The 18,868-nt window shown below is 41.6% G+C and overlaps 2 protein-coding genes across 4 annotated transcripts in view; one reads left to right on the forward strand and one right to left on the reverse strand.

Moving 5' to 3' along the window:
• Positions 1–18,868, reverse strand: part of ARHGAP6 (Rho GTPase activating protein 6) — a gene marked incomplete at its 5' end in the record, with an annotated part of 507,844 nt that overhangs the window by 135,076 nt on the left and 353,900 nt on the right. The gene's annotated exons all lie outside the window — the stretch shown is intronic.
• Positions 14,043–18,386, forward strand: AMELX (amelogenin X-linked; the record flags this gene model as incomplete). Its single annotated transcript, XM_081080988.1, has 4 exons — positions 14,043–14,096; positions 15,965–16,012; positions 17,591–17,635; positions 17,874–18,386. The coding sequence occupies 4 exons, from the start codon at positions 14,043–14,045 to the stop codon at positions 18,384–18,386; spliced, it is 660 nt and encodes a 219-aa protein (XP_080937114.1).

The raw sequence follows: 18,868 nt of genomic DNA on the forward strand, positions 1-18,868 counted from the left end.
AATAAATGGAGTGCCTTGCCTGCAGGGTTGCTAATTGAGCCCAGCGTTGGAGGTCACTTGGGTTTGTTGCTGGCAATGTTAACAATTGATTCAAATTAGCACTTGTTTGCCGGGCTGCTCCACATTCAAATGGAGTTGTGGTGTGGTCACCGCAAACAGAATTCTTGGCCACACAAAGAATGTGTCTACAGAACAGCAAAACAACTGGATTTGTTTGATTAAATGAACAAAACCAGATATTCAGAGGAAGGAAAAATCAAAACAGCTACACCCCAAGTAACCCACTCAGATGGGTGGTTCATGAAATGCACCCATTCATTGAGTCAACACTTTAGCAGCCTCATGCAGAGGCTGAGAAACAGTCAGTTTGAAATGAAATACTCGTGGATAAACCGAGAGACCATGAAAAACACTCCTTTGTCCATCATCAGCACTTGTTTTCTGAGTGCCCACGGGGGGTCTGCCATCATGCGAAAAGTCTGTGGGTCTGATATTACTATTTTATAAACAATGGCAAATGTCATTGTATTGAGTATTCTTAATTCGACCCATGGCATGGAACAGAAATTCATTTAAAATAAAAATAAGCCCTAGCTGGTTTGGCTCAGGGGAGAGAGTGTCAGGCCCCAGAAGGAAGGGTTGCATGTTCGATTCCGGTCAGGGGCATGTACCTGGGTTGCAGGCTCAATCCTGGCCCTGGTCAGACGTGTGCGGGAGACCACCAATAGCTGTGTCTCTCTCACATTGATGTTTCTCTCTCTGTCTCTCCCTCTCCCTTCCCACTCTCTCTAAGAAAAAAAAGGCAATGGGAAAATTATCCTTTGGGTGAGGATTAACAAAAAATTAAAAAAAATAAATTTTAGATGAATAAAACAACACACTGATTTGGGTAGAGTTGATAAACTACAATTTTTTATATACAGTTAAGGTCCTCAAGACAAATATAACAATCAATTCATAAAATGAAATGGATTGCAGCCCATGCATCGCCACCCTGGCTGTACATTACTATAGTGAACTGAAACGGAATTTCTGAAGGTGGCACCTGGCCGTCAGTATTTTTAAAAGCTCCCCAGGTGATTCAAAAAATACAATGAGTTGGGCTCATTGCTCAGACCAATGAAATCAGAAGCTAAGTGGAATGCGACCCAGACATGAGTAGGACTGAAAAGCTGCACAAGTCGTTCTAAAGTATAGTCTGAATTGAGACCATTTAGAACAGTGGTCGCCAACCAGTGGTCCCCAGACCAATGGTGGTCAGTGAGGTCGTAAGGGCGGGTGACCACTGATTTCGGACACCAAACTTCTTCTAAATTCATATTGTGAAAAAGCCAGATGTGGCCTGTGAAGAACCAGTTCGTGAAGGGACCCAATATTATGAGGCCTCCGCTTATATAGTTTCACCAAAACATGATCACAAGGTGGTATTCTACCCAGGTATGACTTCAGCTGTTTCAGCTAATGTATCATATGGATTAATCATCCAATATAGGTAGCTTAGCTCCCATTTTTTAAAAATATATTTTATTGATTTTTTTACAGAGAGGAAGGGAGAGAGATAGTTAGAAACATCGATGAGAGAGAAACATCGATCAGCTGCCTCCTGCATACCCCTCACTGGGGATGTGCCCGCAACCAAGGTACATGCTCTTGACCAGAATCGAACCTGGGACCCCTCAGACCACAGGCTGACGCTCTATCCACTGAGCCAAAGCAGTTACGGCATCGCTCCCATTTTTTTTTTGTTTGTTTGTTTTTGATCCTCACCTGAGGATATTTTTCCATTGATTTTTTTTTTAGAGAGAGTGGAAGAGAGAGGGAGAGACAGAGAGAAATACTGATGTGAGAGAAACACATCGATGGGTTGCCTCCTGCAAGAGCCCAGACCAGAGCCGGGGCCGGGGAGGAGCCTGCAACCAAGTACATGCCCTTGACTAGAATGGAACCCAGGACCCTTTAATCTGCAGGCCGATGCTCTATCCACTGAGCCACACCGGCTAGGGCTAGCTCCTACTTTGTTAAGTGCTTACTATGGTTTAACAGTGCTCCATCTGCTGCTTTAGAGCATTTCATCTGGTCCTCACAACAACGCTATAAAGAACTGAGTGGGAACAGGTATTTCCAGCGATCCGCTACACAGGTAGGTTTTCCCCCAGAAGTACTGCTCTCACTCAATGTGACAGTGGATCTATTAGACCCAGCCCTGTCCAGATGCTCTATCTAGCCTCCAAACTAAATGTCAGGGTAGGGGAATAGGTTAAGGGAAAGGTCTTATAAATACGCACACTTAAAAATCTCGAAAACATCCTCAAAACATGTTTTGTCAAAATACATTTCAGTCAGCACGAGTCTAATGCATTCTGTGATATCCGTGATAAAAAACAAGAGCTAAAAGCGACCTTCTGTCATTGCTATAGTCCATGAGAATTAGGACTATTTACGTTCTGGATTGACAGAGAAGCCACTGTGTCCTGGCAGCCTATTTCTAAACACAGTTCTGGCTCAGTAGCTTCAGTGTGATCGCACTGCTATGCAAAGGTATCAAGTCCTAGACCAGTGCTGGCGAACCTTTTGAGCTCAGCGTGTCAGCATTTTGAAAAACCCTAACTTAACTCTGGTGCCGTGTCACATATAGAAATGTTTTGATCTTTGCAACCATAGTCAACCAAAGACGTCTATTTTTGATATTTATTTTCTATATTTAAATGCCATGTAACAAAGAAAAATCAACGAAAAAAATGAGTTCGCGTGTCACCTCTGACACGCGTGTCATAGGTTCGCCATCACTGCCCTAGACTGTCCAAGCTACAACAGACCAAGGCCGTTTGAAAACCACTTCCTCAACAATGAGCGCAGGAAGCCTGCCCGTTGTCACCTCAATCATTGTCTCTCCCCACTCTGAGCGGACAGAAGCTGAGAACTAGAAAAGACCAGAGACACAATGCCCGCCCCCTTCATTTATATGGGTTACCAGGGAGGATGAGGGCCTCCCCCACGCATGCATTTCTGAATAGAAAGACTGACTTTTCTGGTATTTCTGTATTTCTAAAGCCCACGCGCTTCCTCTCTCTCTTCCATTCCTTCGCCTAAGTTAGATTAGTAGGATTTGATTAAACTCTGATTGCTCACTTGATTTTGTTAGTCATGGTATAAATCAAATCTCATGCTTTTTTTTTCTGCCTCAGGGGTGTTTATAGTCCGCAGAATAATTTTAAAGCTGAGTTAAGCAAAACTCTTTGGGAACCATTAATATACTTTTACGGTTGTGGCACAGAACATTCCAAATCCCAACTTATATACTTTCTGAATGATTGGCATCATGGTTCCAAGCCTTTATAATAAAACTAAAGACCACTGACATATACCATTTTATTTTTAAATAACAATTTCAATCTTTTTTAATGACCTGAAAAATGGGTGATTTTTCCCACTGGATATTTTTTGAACGATAATTTCATCTAAATCTTCTTTTCCTTATTCAATTCTTTCTTTCTTTCTTTTTTATTTTTAAGAAATCACAGATTTGCCCTAGCTGGTTTTGCTCAGTGGATAGAGTGTCGGCCTGAGGACTGAAGGGTCCCAGGTTCAATTCGGGTCAAGGGCACATGTCCGGGTTGCGGGTTTGATCCCCAGTAGGGGGCGTGCAGGAGGCAGCAGATCAGTGATCCTGTCTCATCACTGATGTTTCTATCTCTCTCTCCCTCTCCCTTCCTCTCTGAAACCAATAAAAATATATTCAAAAATTTAAAAAGATCACAGATTTTAGAATTCAGGCTTCAATATTTGGATCTTCAGGGTCTTTCCACAACTGCATGCCGGCTCCGGGCCCCCACCTACTTCCTACAACTCCACACCCAGGTCCATTCTTAGGTAACTATAGATCTGTGGCTCTTCACTGGGACCAATTTTGTCCTCCCCTGTCCCCAGGGAACATATGGCCATGTCTGGAGATAGTTTTGGTTGTCACACTAGGGCAGCGGTTCTCAACCTGTGGGTTACGACCCTTTTGGGGGTCGAACGACCCTTTCACAGGAGTCGCCTAAGACCATGGGAAAACACATCCATAATTACACACTGTTTTTGTGATGAATCACTATGCTTTCATGATGTTCCATGTGTAACAATGAAATTGGGGGTCACCACAACATGAGGAACTGTATGAAAGGGTCGCGGTATGAGGAAGGTTGAGAACCACGGCACTAGGGGATGAGGTGCTGCTGGAATCTACTGGGTAGGAACCAGGGATGCTGCTCAACATCCCACAGGGCACAGGGCAGCCCTCCATAGAGAATTCTCCAGCCCGGAATGCCAGGAGCGCCAACAGTGAGAACCCCTGCTATGGAGATGCTCAGAGATCCATTTTCCAACCACATTTCCATCATCCCCCCCAAAAAGCCTGAACCTGTTAGCAGTCACTCCCCATTCCTCTATCCCCCCAGCCCATGGTAACCAGGAATCTACTTTCTGTCCCGGGATTTGCCTATTCTGGGAATTTCCTAGGAATAAAGTCAGACAATATATGGTCTTTTGTGCCTGGCTTCTTTAACTGAGCATCATGTTTTCAAGGCTCATCCATGTTATAGCATGTATCAGTACATCATTCCTTTTTAATGGCTGGATAATATTCCATTGTATGAATACCATGCTATATATTTATGTTTCCTATGCTTTGAATATTATAGATACTCAATAAATATTTTATTCTAATGATTTAAAAATTCCAGAGGTATACAAAATGGCATAGCACACAGCTATGATTGTCCTAGGAGCACAGTGATGATGAAGATGATGCACTAGGTAAGATTTTTAAAACTGGTGATTTTATGATTCTAAAGCGATGTTAGCACTATCCCGGGGAAAATGTCATCTATAGTTAGAACAAAGATGCACTCACACCACAGAATTCTGTGACAGAATATTGCATCTGTTTAATTTCACTTCAAGTAAAAATTACCCAATAATAAAACATGTGAGGAGAATTATATTGACTTCTGGCTTTCTTCCTGATTTATTTCATTCCTCAGAATTACATCAGCTTCAGATCTAGTCCATACTCCAAGCAGACATACCACTCATGATGTGATTTTTTAAATAGAGGTTTAGAAATAATTCTTAACAGTTATCGCTGAATTTTGTATAATTTGGGATGTGATCAAAGAAGATAATAACCGAAAAAGCTGCTCAGGGCTCTGTCCACATTCAAGGGGCCACTGGCTGAAACAAAAACTGGAATGGCTCCCAGGAATGCCAGTCCCACCGGAAGTGGTGACATCGCTGCTGCTTACGTCCTACCACCTAGTTCTTGCTCCCTGTAGAATGAGATCATATGAAGACATTATTCTGCCATTTTACATGTATGACTGTGTGAGCATTTCCCTAAGAGATGAAGAGAAAAGGTATGCGACTAAAGTGTAAGAATAGAAGCATTCTCTGCCCAAGGATGAAAGAAAAACTCTGCACATCCAATATGTGACAATGATAGTTTCCAACCTTTTCGGTGGCAAACTATTTCTTTTGTTCCTTCGAAGTTGCATAGTCCTGGTTGAGCAACTACTAAAATTGTCATTCTTAATATTGGAAATCATGTTTCAGCAGACTCAAAGGTCTATTGAGTGGCGTTACTAGCTTCCCCTTACTAATATTTCTCCATTTTCCAGGTAGGAAGGTAAGCGTACAGAAGAGTCTAGAGCAGTGGTTCTCAACCTTCCTCATGCCGCGACCCTTTAATACAGTTCCTCATGTTGTGGTGACCCCCAATTTCATTGTTACAAATTGAACATCATTAAAGCATAGTGATTCATCACAAAAACAGTATGAAATTATATATATGTTTTCTGATGGTCTTAGGCGACCCCTGTGAAAGGGTCGTTCGACCCCCAAAGGGGTCGCGACCACAGATTGAGAACCGCGGGTCAAGAACATTGGCCAAGGTCCGGCACCATAGGTCAGTGGCCCAACCACAATTCTGACCTAGGCTGTCCTGCCAAAGCCAAGTTCTCTCCACCATAGCCTATTGCTGTTGTTCGGAAACTAGCCATCTGTGTCTATGTACATTGAACCCCAGTAGGAAAGTGCAACTTACTTTTGGTGTATTTTGCTTAATAAGCAGAAATTTAAAACCTTGATTTTACATGACTGTGATACCTCCATTAATGCAGATGTAACATTTTTCTCTCCTGACAGTTACCGGTTAATTATAATCCAAGCAACACACATCCCATCTGCATATAATTTCCCTTATTGAAAATTGCCCCACCAGATATTTAGCAAATGCTTACAGATCTTTCAAATTACAAGCTGTACAAACTCTTTCTGTGAATGCTTATATTAAGATATTTTCTACTAGTGTTATAGTAGACAAGGACCTTACCACTTTAAATAAATCTATATTATTTTGATCTTTGATTTTATGTTCAGCTTTTTTCCCCTTGAGAATGAGCATACAGTAAACCCAGGGCTAGGGGGGATCTGGTGCTATCATTTACTCATCATTTTTGCTGAACATGAAGGAGAAATGTTACACCGCAAACTTCTTGTACCTCCCTTGTATTGTATTTGTTCCATTCATAGATTATTTAAAAGAAATAAAATAAAATCTTGCCTTCCCAGAGACTTTCAAGACTGAGTCCCTTGCCCTAGCTGGTTTGGCTCAGTGGATAGAGCCTTGGCCTGCAGACTGAAGGATCCTGAGGTGAATCGTGGTCAGGGCATATGCCCGGGTCGATCCCCAGTATGGGGCGTGCAGGAGGCAGCCGATCAATGATTTTCTCTCATCATTGATGTTCCTATCTCGCTCTCCCTCTCCCTTCTTCTCTGAAATCAATAAAAATAAATATTTTAAAATAATAATGATAATAAAGCAGCTTTATTATATTAAGCAAACAAACTCTGTCACAAATAAGAAAAAAAAATTACATATATACATCATAATATATTTGCTTGTAGTCTATTATAATTTGAACTAATAGGTCGGAGCCAAATATAATTAGAATAATGGCTTGAAAACCTTTAGAACAGTGGTTCTCAACCTTCTGGCCCTTTAAATACAGTTCCTCATGTGGTGACCCAACCATAAAATGATTGTCGTTGCTACTTCATCACTGTCATGTTGCTACTGTTATGAATCATCATGTAAATATCTGATATGCAGGATGGTCTTAGGCAACCCCTGTGAAAGGGTCGTTCGACCGCCAAAGGGGTCGCGACCCACAGTTTGAGAACCTCTGCTTTAGAACAACTTCCTTTTTAGGTCCTTATCAGAGCCATTTGCATGAAGTCTATAGGAGCAGTTGACAGCAATGCTGAGCTACCTCTCTTAGCTGTTTAAAAAGCCCACCTACATGACTGCATGATGTCGTGTCTATGGCAGCGGTTCTCAACCTGTGGGTCACCACCCCTTTGGGGGTCTAACGACCCTTTCACAGGGGTCATCTAAGACCATCGGAAAACACATATAATTACATATTGTTTTTGTGATGAATCACTATGCTTTCATTATGTTCAATTTGTAACAATGAAATTGGGGGTCACCACAACATAAGGAACTGTATTAAAGGGTCGTGGCATTTGGAAGGTTGAGAACCACTGGTCTATGAAGAAGCCACATAAATCAAAGACATTTTTTATATTTTCATAATGTCATAGAGAATGTCTCTACATTTTTTCAATTGCTCAACACATTCACCTAGCACCTACTTTGTAAAAGAGATTTTTCTAGGTACCAAAGGGCCCCCAAGAAAGTAGAAGGCACAATATCTCATGTCCAAGGGTTGCAAAGGCAAGTCAGTGTATTTATCAGAATTAATTAGTGGTGGTTTATCTGAGTTCTGAAGAGAGTACAACTCCATTCCAGCAAAAACAAATAAAAACACACACAAAGAAACACAACAGCCTAGAGAATATCTTCTTATAAGTAAATGTCAACAAAAGACATATTTAAAAGTTGACTTTGGCTTCCGTTATTTAAGAATATTCACTCTTGAAATTATACCAGAATATTGGACAACCCTGAATCTGCTTTAAAAGAAGATTCTAGAGTAGGGCCCCTACAGATAAGAAAGGCTTCTGGAACTCATAACACCGGACTTATTCAAAGATCACCCATATACACCTCAACTACTGCTAAAAACCAGGAAGTTAATCAAAGGGGAAACCCCAAAACTCAGTAAAAAATTCTCCCAGCAGTCAAAAATCAACACCACAAGACTGAAATTTTTGAACTTCTCTCACAGGTGAGCCTCCAGGGCCAACATCGTTTGGAGCATCGCTTTACTGGCAATTCACACATACTTCTAACAAGTCTGGGCACAGAATTTTCCAGCACACCCTAAATTAAGCAGCAAATTAGAAGGGGAGAAGTTGCTACATAAGCAACATGGGAACAGCAAAATGTGATGAGCTGCAAGTCAAGAAAAATTATAACTACTGTAAAAATGGGCAAAATAACTTTAAAAAAATTATAAAGCAACATATATAAACATGTATAATTCGTTGTTTCTGAATGCCTACTATTTGCCTGAGTTCAGGCATCGTGAAAAGTGAAGACATTTAAGACATGCTTCCTCTCAGAGCTCAAGGCTGCTTCAGCTCTTGACTACCATGGGTTCTTTTTATCGAAATATTTGATTGGTCCAAAGCAAGGAGGTATAACGGCCGATTCTTGCTGCCTGGGATTCACCCATGCTTTCCTCATCTCCAGCTACTAGCAGACAGGAACAGTGTGGCTCATGATTGGTGCCCAAAAGGGTTAAAGGTTTCCCAGCCTCAGGTCCTTGCACATGAACTGTATGTTTTGCAGCCCTGCTTGATCCTACAAGGCCTCCGGAGGGACTGAGAGTAGGTATTTCTGGGCCAAAAGATGACCTGAATATGGTATTTTTATAACCGTTTCTTGGACCCTCATAGCAAGAATGGTAACCTATAATTGATAAGGGCATTTATTCACTAATCAATTTGGATAAAAGCTTTTTAGAAAATAATAAATTCATGCATGTATTTTCCCCCTATAGCAGTGATGGTGAACCTATGACATGTGTGTCAGAGGTGACACACGAACTCATTTTTTTGGTTGATTTTTCTTTGTTAAATATTTAAAATAAATATCAAAAATATAAGTGTTTTATTATGGTTTCAAAGATCAAAAAATTTCTATATGTGACACGGCACCAGAGTTAAGTTAGGGTTTTTCAAAATGCTGACACGCCGAGCTCAAAAGGTTCGCCATCACTGCTCTATAGCAACACAAATGGTCTCAGGTTCATAGGTATTCAACGAATACATTTGGAACAAATGCTTAAGTGAATGAAGGCGCATTTTAAGGTCATAATGTTGCATTTATTCCAGAGATATTGTCATAGAAGGAAATATTTTATGCTTATGATCCTTTTTTTTAAATATATTTTATTGATTTTTTTACAGAGAGGAAGGGAGAGAGGTAGAGAGTTAGAAACATCGATGAGAGAGAAACATCGATCAGCTGCCTCCTGCACATCTCCCACTGGGGATATGCCCGCAACCAAGGTACATGCCCTTGACCGGAATCGAACCCGGGACCCTTCAGTCCGCAGGCCAACGCTCTATCCACTGAGCCAAACCGGTTTTGGCTATGATCCATTTTTAAAATAGTGATTTTTTTTAAAAGAAAAAAATGATGTCAAAGATACAGAAAAACAAGAACACAGATATTTTGGAAATGTTATCTACACTAATAAAAGAGAAACATGCAAATTGGTGTCACTCCACTACACCCACCAGCCAATCAGATGAGTATGCAAATTAACCCAACAAAGATGGTGGTTAATTTGCATATGCAGGCCCGGAGCGAAGACTGAAGGCTGAAGAGGCTTGGCTTCTCCGCTGCGGCCGGAGTGAGCCGGAGCGAGGGCCTGGGTCCCGGGTGCTCCAGGAAAACCGGTGCCAGCAGCCAGAGGAAGGGAAGGCCTATTGCACGAATCTTTTTGTGCAACAGGCCTCTAGTAGTCTCTATATAACAAAATAAATAGTCAATCTAGTAAATTCTGTTTTCTTGTATAAAGTCACCTTATTCCTAAGTAAAATAATTGCTTATAGGAAGGTTTTTTCAATTGAAATTTTGTGTTTTCCCCCCAAACCATTGAACAACTTTTAAACTGCATATGTGGGGCCTAAATTAGTGAAAGAAATTTCAAGCTGAGAGATCCATATTTTAATACCCTATGACAGGATATGCAGTAGGAGAAAATAAATAGAACCAAAGAATTTCCATAGTATTTCTATGGTATTTGCCATCAAAACCTGAACAGTGGTGCACAATGAATTGGCAATAACTCAATATCTAGTGGACCAGAGCAATTAGTGCCACAATAAGGGATCCTTGTTGACCTTTGTGGCCACAAGGTCACTCTCGTTCTTGAAAGATGAGACAAAGTAATGAGACAAATTTTATAAAATTACAAGACACTCTCATTTTTGAAAGATGACACAAAGTGGTGAGCTGTATTTTCCTTCCTCTCCTTCCTATTCTCCTTTACACCTTACTGCTCACCTCCCAGGTACTCCCCTTCTGAGTAACCTGATGCCAATTCTCCTCAAAGCCATTTTGCAGCTTCCTTCTTGACTCTGATGTATAATTTACCAACAAATATATTCATATATAAATGCAAACCCTGGACATAATTGGCTTTTAAAACCCTATTCAGTGCTCACTTTCATTTATACATTTTGCCTGTTGTAACCTTCTCAAAGTCTACCTTCCTTCATGAGGGTTATTCACTTCCTATGAATTCATTCCCAAAGACCATCCTAGAATCTTCTTTATCAGCATTTTCAAAATATTTACTGTACGCCAAGTGATGGTGCTGGGGAGGGTGATACTTCCATTTCTCCCAGAGATGTCTCTCATTTTGTTTTCACACTAATCCTCTTAGGTAGGTTCTGTAATTATCTTCATGTTACTAATGAGGAAACTGAACTCAGATAGACTAAGTATATTGTTAAAGGTCCCTCAACCCTTGGTGAAGGTGGGGTCAGGATCTATGTAAGCCTAAGCTGTAGTTCTTAATAACATACATTGCCTTTCATGAATAATTTCTCCTTGAGTTTAATTCAGCCAATGTGGAGCACCTATATAAAAACATGTGTACATGTACAAACTTTATAAATATTATGTAAGTAGTCAAAGAAATCTGGCTATCCTGGCAAAATTATCTGGGTATATAATCAGTATTTCTTTCACTGATCTACTATTGATAGACAACTCATGAGCTGCCTCTTATCATTAGTTACAAATGTGCTTTTTAATTGATCCAAATCTAGGTTAAAAGAAAAAATCCATATGCTTTACTAAAGTAGAAGAGTAAAAGACATGAATTTTTAAATATTTTTATTGAGTTCAGAGAGGAAGGAAGAGGGAGAGAGAGAGAAAGAAACATCAGTGATGAGAGAGAATCATGGATCGGCTGCCTCCTTCACACCCCACACTGGGGATTGAGCCCGCAACCTGGGCACGTGCCCTGACCAGGAATCATGACCTGCCGGTTCATAGGTTGATGCTTAACCACTGAGCCATGCCGGCCGGGCAAAAGACATGGACTGGGCCAGAAGGATGTGAGGCAACAAGGGCCAGCATGCTGAGAAAGACTGAATTACTTTACTATGTGGGAGCCGAGGCCCTGTTCCATCTGATACATACTTGTTTGCAAAGACCAAAATACATTTTTTTAAATATATTTTATAGATTTTTCACAGAGAGAAAGGGAGAGGGATAGAGAGTTAGAAACATCGATGAGAGAGAAACATCGATCAGCTGCCTCCTGCACACTCCCCACTGGGTATGTGCCCATAACCAAGGTACATGCCCTTGACCGGAATCAAACCTGGGACCTTTGCATCCACAGGCCGACGCTCTATCCATTGAGCCAAACGGGTCAGGGCCCAAAATACATTTTTAAGTGTGAGGTCTGGTGTGTGATACATTTCTTGTCTTGCCTTTTAGATCATCAGTCAATGTTTTGCTACGGTGATAACCTCAAGTTCACGGTTGCTTGGATGGCAGATGGGTTGCAGGATGGGGCCAAGGAGAAGAGACTTTGTCCCCTCTTTTGGTGGCCACCAGAATGGTGTTAAAGGAATGACCACAGGCAACAGAGAAAACACTTTCAATGAGAATAGAAAATAGAACAGTAGTGATCCCTAAATTATACTAGTAATCCCTGAGAGAAATATTGGGGAGAGCTTGAATCAATTTATCAGAAAAGAATGGGGAACTCTAGGAGATACCTTGATTACACCATAAAAACTCAACCATCTAACACTTTTTTGGGTAAAGAACAATGTTATGTTTGCTAGAACAGGGAACAGATAATGACATAGTTGCTTCTTGAAGGTAAATCTGAATATATCAGCATGTGCAGTCAACTTATTTGCTGACTTAAAAACAGTGTGATGAAATTTTTTGCCTGTAAACCTATTATTGCCCGTAATGAAAGATTCTATACACTCTAATCACAACATTCAACCTTATGTTTGATCATAGCTTCTAAAAATTCATGATACAGGGATTTTTCGTTGTACTCGACACATTTTTCCTTCAGAGACCTGATTGGTTGTTCCAGATGCTGTGAATGATATAAATTGAGCTCTCAGTTGGAAGAAATCTATAGGATCAAGCTTCCCTGAACTTCAGACAGAAACCTGCTCTGAATACAAATACCCAAAGGTATGTGAATTTCATTCACTGTTTGGTATTATTTCTATTGTGATTATTTCTTTTTGTACATTTCATGTCCAAAAGCTATGATGGAGTATGCATTTCTAATACTTTATGCTGTTAACATTCAGTTATGTCTTCAGTTGGACCATAATTAAGTGAGACTCTGATTATTAAATGAAGTATGTTACTTCGTAATGCAGCAAAGTATCTATATTTCTTTAAATTTTAGTTCCAAAATCTTAATGCACTTTTGGGGGCCAAATTTCAAAGCAAAATACTTACTTTAATTACTTCTCAGGTAAGATAAAAATAATTTCCACCCTCTGCAACCCACTACTTTAAAAAGCATTTTACTTAATGACATCAAATAGAATCATCAACTAAAAGATTTTTCTCCTTAATTCAAACTTTCAAAAACAGATTTAGGAGCTAGAAAATGTCAGTGTACTTTCCAAAGCCAGCATTCTGACACATGGCATTCACTTCCTGTGCAAAACGGAAGGTCTTCCTTCTGAAAGCTTTAAAAGTTAGTCGATAATGTATACCATCACGCCGATGTGCATGTCTTAGGGTAGCCTGGTGTGCCTCATGTCTCAAGGGCTTTATTTGTGGGATAAGTCCAGTGCAGCGTCAAACAAAGGGAAGATGTCATTGATTAAATATGGAATCTTTTAAGTAGATGGCATTCGAAATTCATGGAATAATCACAGAATTCGAGTGCAATCCTTAGCCACATCTTTTGCTGCACACCTGGACTCAGAGATGTTACCTGAGGGTCTTGCCTGAAGTCCTACTGGGGGCAACACCCAGAACCAAATTCCACTCCTTCCTTATTCTGTTGGCAAGTTGCTTAATGTCTTTTCTCAATGATGAGGCTTTGTTTTTAACAGCAGAGATGCTCAGGCAAACTGTACAAAAAACACATTTCTCTACCTCCTGGTTCTAAAAGTATCAGACACTGTGTATCTTGACGCTCTTCTCAATTTTAGAGTCAACTCAATTCTTTTCATCGTTCATTATAAGCTACACTTAGCTTCTATGGCTCTAAAGCTTATGGGGGTAGGGAAACGGCATGCCAAATACTGCAATGATAGATTATCCATGTCCCTGCAACGTGTTCAGCTCTCAGTCTAAAGGAAAAGCATCTTTCTCACTATTGGGACTCTAGAAACGACAAAATGGGCCGAGGACTGGAAATCATACATGAATGAAGTAACCTCAAAAAGAACTGTCTTATCCTTCCCACTAACAACAGATCAATATGGATTAGGTGGGTTTTATGGGGCTTTCATGATGTCCATATGTGAGAAGAGATAAGAGAGTGTGTGTTGACATGTTTCAGGATCATCAAGAAATGGGGACCTGGATTCTGTTTGCCTGCCTTTTGGGAGCAGCCTTTGCTATGCCCGTGAGTAAAACTACCCCAGTGCGTACGTCAATGTCCAATTGCACAAGCTTGGGAAGAAAACTGCCCCCTAGTTGGTAAACTCTGGGGTTTAGAACAGTATTAAGATAAGATGTCCTCAAACAGTTTTGTGTTTAAAAAATACTTTGAAGGGCTTGTTTTTAAAAAAATGGATTCTCAGATGTCTCCACCAAAGATTCTGATTGAGTACAGCTGAGATTGGGCCCAGGACTCTGCACTTGAATAAGCACCAAGGAGATTCTGATGAAACAATATGCTTGTAAAGATTATGGCTCATCTCTAGATGGAGGAAACTTCTGGAAGGGACCTTTGAAAGGCCTCAAGAGAAAGTGCCTAAATCAGCCTGAGGCAAATTAAAAAACACCAGTTTTCTCTAAAACCTAACAAGTGTCCAAATCTCTTTCTGCTCTCCCCACCCCTGTGCTGTATCCTTCAGGGGTACAGTTTCTGTGATAGGAACTCCCTTCTTGAACCACCTTCCTGTTCTCAGAGGCCTCATCCCTTTGGGGGCTCCTGCTAAGCGCATGACTTCTGGGTGGAATCCTCCCGACGCCCACTACATATGGATATATTTTACATTCAAAGGTATCAAGGCCCAGGAAGGTTGACCCATTCTCCCTGGACATGGGTACAAAAGCTCCAAGAGCCTAAATCACATGAAGGCACAGTAGGGTCCATCTGCTTCTCAGCGGCAGAGAGAGCAGTTGATACGACCAGAAGCCAGCAACGCTTGCATATCTGCCTCCTCTCCCCTCTCACGCACAAGCCCAAGGTTCTGCACTCAGCCTTCCTGAAATCCTACGTTGTGGCCATTCCTAGTGCCCCTAGGAGCCTCTGCATTACAAACTCAGCCCCCTTCCCCTCCTCAACTCAACACCCCACCTTCTGAGGGCTCACATCAAGAAGGTATAGAAAAGGCAGTTACATGACTCAAAGAATTCACACTCTGATGAGAGCAAATGAACCCTCTTAGGAAATCTGAGCATTTTAAAAGAACAGAGCCTTAGATAGCTTGATGTCTGAGGAAGACGTTCTGCATGATGCTCTCTCCTCTCCTTCTCACCCATCCCATGGCCGGCCAAGCTTCAGAACGCAGGCACCAGGCACTTGGTCTGCACTTTGCACAGGACAACCAGTCCTGGTTTAGCTCATTATTCCGGTTGTTTTTATTTTCAACTTTTAAATGTCTCTGCTACAAAAACATTGATAGAACAATAACAAAAATCAGCTTCAACTTCATCAACCCACCCTTTCTTTTTCCATGGGAATTTATGTTTCCACTTCCCTGCACCCAGCTTGTCCTCAGATTCAGCAATAATGCACTTGTTTGTTCTGTTGTTGTGTTATTTACTTTGCCTGTGAATGATGAGGAATCTCTTTGATGCTTAAGCACTCCCCCACCTCCTGATCTGTAAGGGAAGGTCTGGGAGATGATTCTCTCATTGGTATTTCATGTTGTGGCAGAGAAACATGTCTCTTCCCAACATGGAGTGAGTTTCAAGAAGGAAGACGGTGAGTGGGATAGAGTAGGCTTGATTGACAGCATGGATGGCGGGTGACTGAAGGTCACTGGAGGACAAATGCATGCTGGTTCCTGCTTCTAGGTGTCCCACCATAAGATTGCAGCTGTGGGGAAGTCTTTCAACTAAGAGGGCTCCTCTCCCACATAGCATACATGTTCAATGAAAAGCAGACCTCAAATATATTCTGCATTATGTAGATTTTTTTTAAGTAGCTTCAGTCTCTCTTAATGTGAACGATTGCATATTGACTTAATCTCTTCCTCTCTCTCTTCCTCTTCTCTCCCTCTCCCCCTTTCATTTTCTTCTCCTCTCCCCTCCCTATAAAAGCTACCACCTCATCCTGGGCACCCTGGTTATATCAACTTCAGCTATGAGGTAATTTTTCTCTTTACTCATTTTGACCATTGTTTGAGTTAACCATGTCCTGGGATCTGTAAAGAAGAGTGTGTTGATTCGTCATTCAAGATGTTTCTCAGTCCCACCTTGATAGCTCTCCCTACTGCTTCCTGGTTTAAGCTCTGGTGAGTTGCTTTGAGCCTGAATTGCCCCAGCACGCTCCTGCCTGGCCTCTCTGCCTCAGTTTCTCCTGCTTTTATGGCATAAAAGTATTCATCATGAGCTGTCACTCGGGGGGACCGCTTGGTAGGGCAGAAAAGAAACTCTGGCCGAGCAGGTTTATTCTATCCTAGCCCCTAAAATGTGGGGAATCGGGTAAGATGTTAAGATCCTTTCCCGCTAGAAAACGCCTGATTCTAAGATGTGCATACCCTGTGTGTATCCCTCACTTGTTTTTACTGAAAGATTCATGACCAAGTAGTCTATGAGACATTCTTCAGAGCAATAAAAAGCTTGAGATTTCTGAAAATGGGGTTAGAGGCTCTCCTCAGCCCCATACTAACCATGTGACCTTGGGCAAGTCATTTTCATTCTCTGGGATTCTGGTTTCCTCATCTGTAGAAGGGAAATAATTGCAGTATCCACACTTCAAATTACTGTTTGGGGAGCAAAATAGTCCAGCAACATAAAAGGTGCTTTGTCAAGTATAACTTGAGCAAGATTAATAATTGTTTGTTGTATTGATAGCCAATGCTGTAGCACTATATTAAGGAGTCCTTGTACCTGAGGTTGCCTAGATATATACTGTTTAGAAAAGGAATGAAACTTCCTTCTTTCATAGGTTTAGATGACACTCTGTGAGTCTATCTATTCATATAGGCTGAGGGAAAATGTGAATAAGAATTTCAGGCAAGATTTTCTGGTAAACCTTACAAGGTTGACATATTTGACCAGAAAACCTGTGTTTATAGAATGAGAAACATGGTTTCTGCCTCCTTTCCTTTTTCATTGTGACATCAAATCAAAAACTAATGATTAATGTTGTGTCACATTAATTTTTCTGGTTTGTTTTGCTCTTGCAAAGAAGAGCAGGAGCTGAGGGATGAAACAGAATTGCTACATTTGTAACCTCAGCTGAGCTCAGGAACCTCTTTAACTCTCCATGACCTTGTAAGAGTGAGGGTGATGCCAGTCGGCGTGGCTCAGCGGTTGAACATCGACCTATGAACCAGGAGGTCAGGGTTTGATTCCCGGTCAGGGCACAGGCCTGGGTTGTGGGCTTGATCCCCAGTGTGGGGTGTGCAGGAGGCAGCCAATCAATGATTCTCTCTCATCATGGATGTTTCTTTCTCTCCCTCTCCCTTCCTCTCTAAAATCAATAAAAATATATTTTTAAAAAGAGTGATGGTGATGATACTTGCCTCAGAGTATGTGAGAAAAATGAAAAATGTGTGTGATGGATAGAGCATAGTACCTAACACACAAATGTTTACTCTATTCTTTCTTCCATAGAACTCATATTTTTAGGTTATCAATATTGACAGGACTGCATTTTTGAATGCATATTTCATGTAACTATAGTAAAACAAATGTATTTTAATGTCTCTTTCTCTTAAGGTGCTCACCCCTCTGAAGTGGTACCAGAGCATGATAAGGCAGCCGGTATGTAGATATTTTGTTCTTTATTCTCTCAAACCACGAAGTGTGCAGTTCGATTCCCACATCTGACACTAACAGGAAGTCTAGTTTGTCAAGGTCCTATCTGTGGACACAGTTAGAAATTCTTGCCCAGGAGGAACGAATAAGTATTCAGATTGTCATAAGGACAAAGAAAACATTGCTATTCTCCAGCTGGAAGCCAATGAGCCAATGGTAAACCTGCCTCTCTGTTTCTCACCAGTACACTTCCTATGGTTACGAACCCATGGGTGGATGGCTGCACCACCAAATCATTCCCGTGCTGTCCCAGCAGAACCCCCCGAATCACGCCCTACAGCCTCATCACCACATCCCCGTGGTGCCAGCTCAGCAGCCCGTGGTCCCCCAGCAGCCAATGATGCCAGTTCCTGGCCAACACTCCATGACTCCAACCCAACACCACCAGCCAAACGTCCTTCCGCCCGCCCAGCAGCCCTATCAGCCCCAGCCCGTCCAGCCGCAGCCTCACCAGCCCATCCAGCCCCAGCCACCCGTACACCCCATCCAGCCCCTGCCACCCCAGCCACCTCTGCCTCCGATGTTCCCCATGCAGCCCCTGCCCCCCATGCTTCCTGACCTGCCTCTGGAAGCTTGGCCCGCCACAGACAAGACCAAGCGGGAAGAAGTGGTGAGTATCTCCCGAAGCCACTACAACACCCGTGGGAATGGTGAAGCGAAGCTGGCCCCCGGAGTTCTCAGTTCTCCAACCATCTAGCTTCTTTACGTTCCGTAGCTATAGGTCATGGACTCTATGAGTATAAGCATGTGCTGTAATTTTATATGATCAACAGGTTTATCTACATGGCTTCGTAATGAAGACCATAGTCTTTATGGTGGGTTTAAAAGTTTGAATTCCTACCAGAATCTATAGTACTGAAACCTGTTCACTTTATCTGTTCTCCTTATCTTTCAAGTATTAGACTAGCAGAAATAGGCTAGAAGTGCACTGAATATTTTTATAAAGGAGGGGATGCAAATATTTAAACAGGGAGGTGGGAAATCTCTTTAAAGACCTGCAGAAGATGACCTGTTTCAAGTGACTTTTAATGGAACTTGGAGGAAGCTAAACCAGACAGAGGGTCAGGTTCCTTTTTGGTGAGGAGCCAGGATACCCGGGTTCCAATTCTGGCTTTGCTCCCAAAGAGGAGATGGGATTAAACAAGTTACTTCAAATTTATGGGTGTTTTTCCTTCTTCA

Source organism: Myotis nattereri (assembly GCF_964212035.1).
Source record: "Myotis nattereri genome assembly, chromosome: X".
NCBI classification, from domain to species: domain Eukaryota; kingdom Metazoa; phylum Chordata; class Mammalia; order Chiroptera; family Vespertilionidae; genus Myotis; species Myotis nattereri.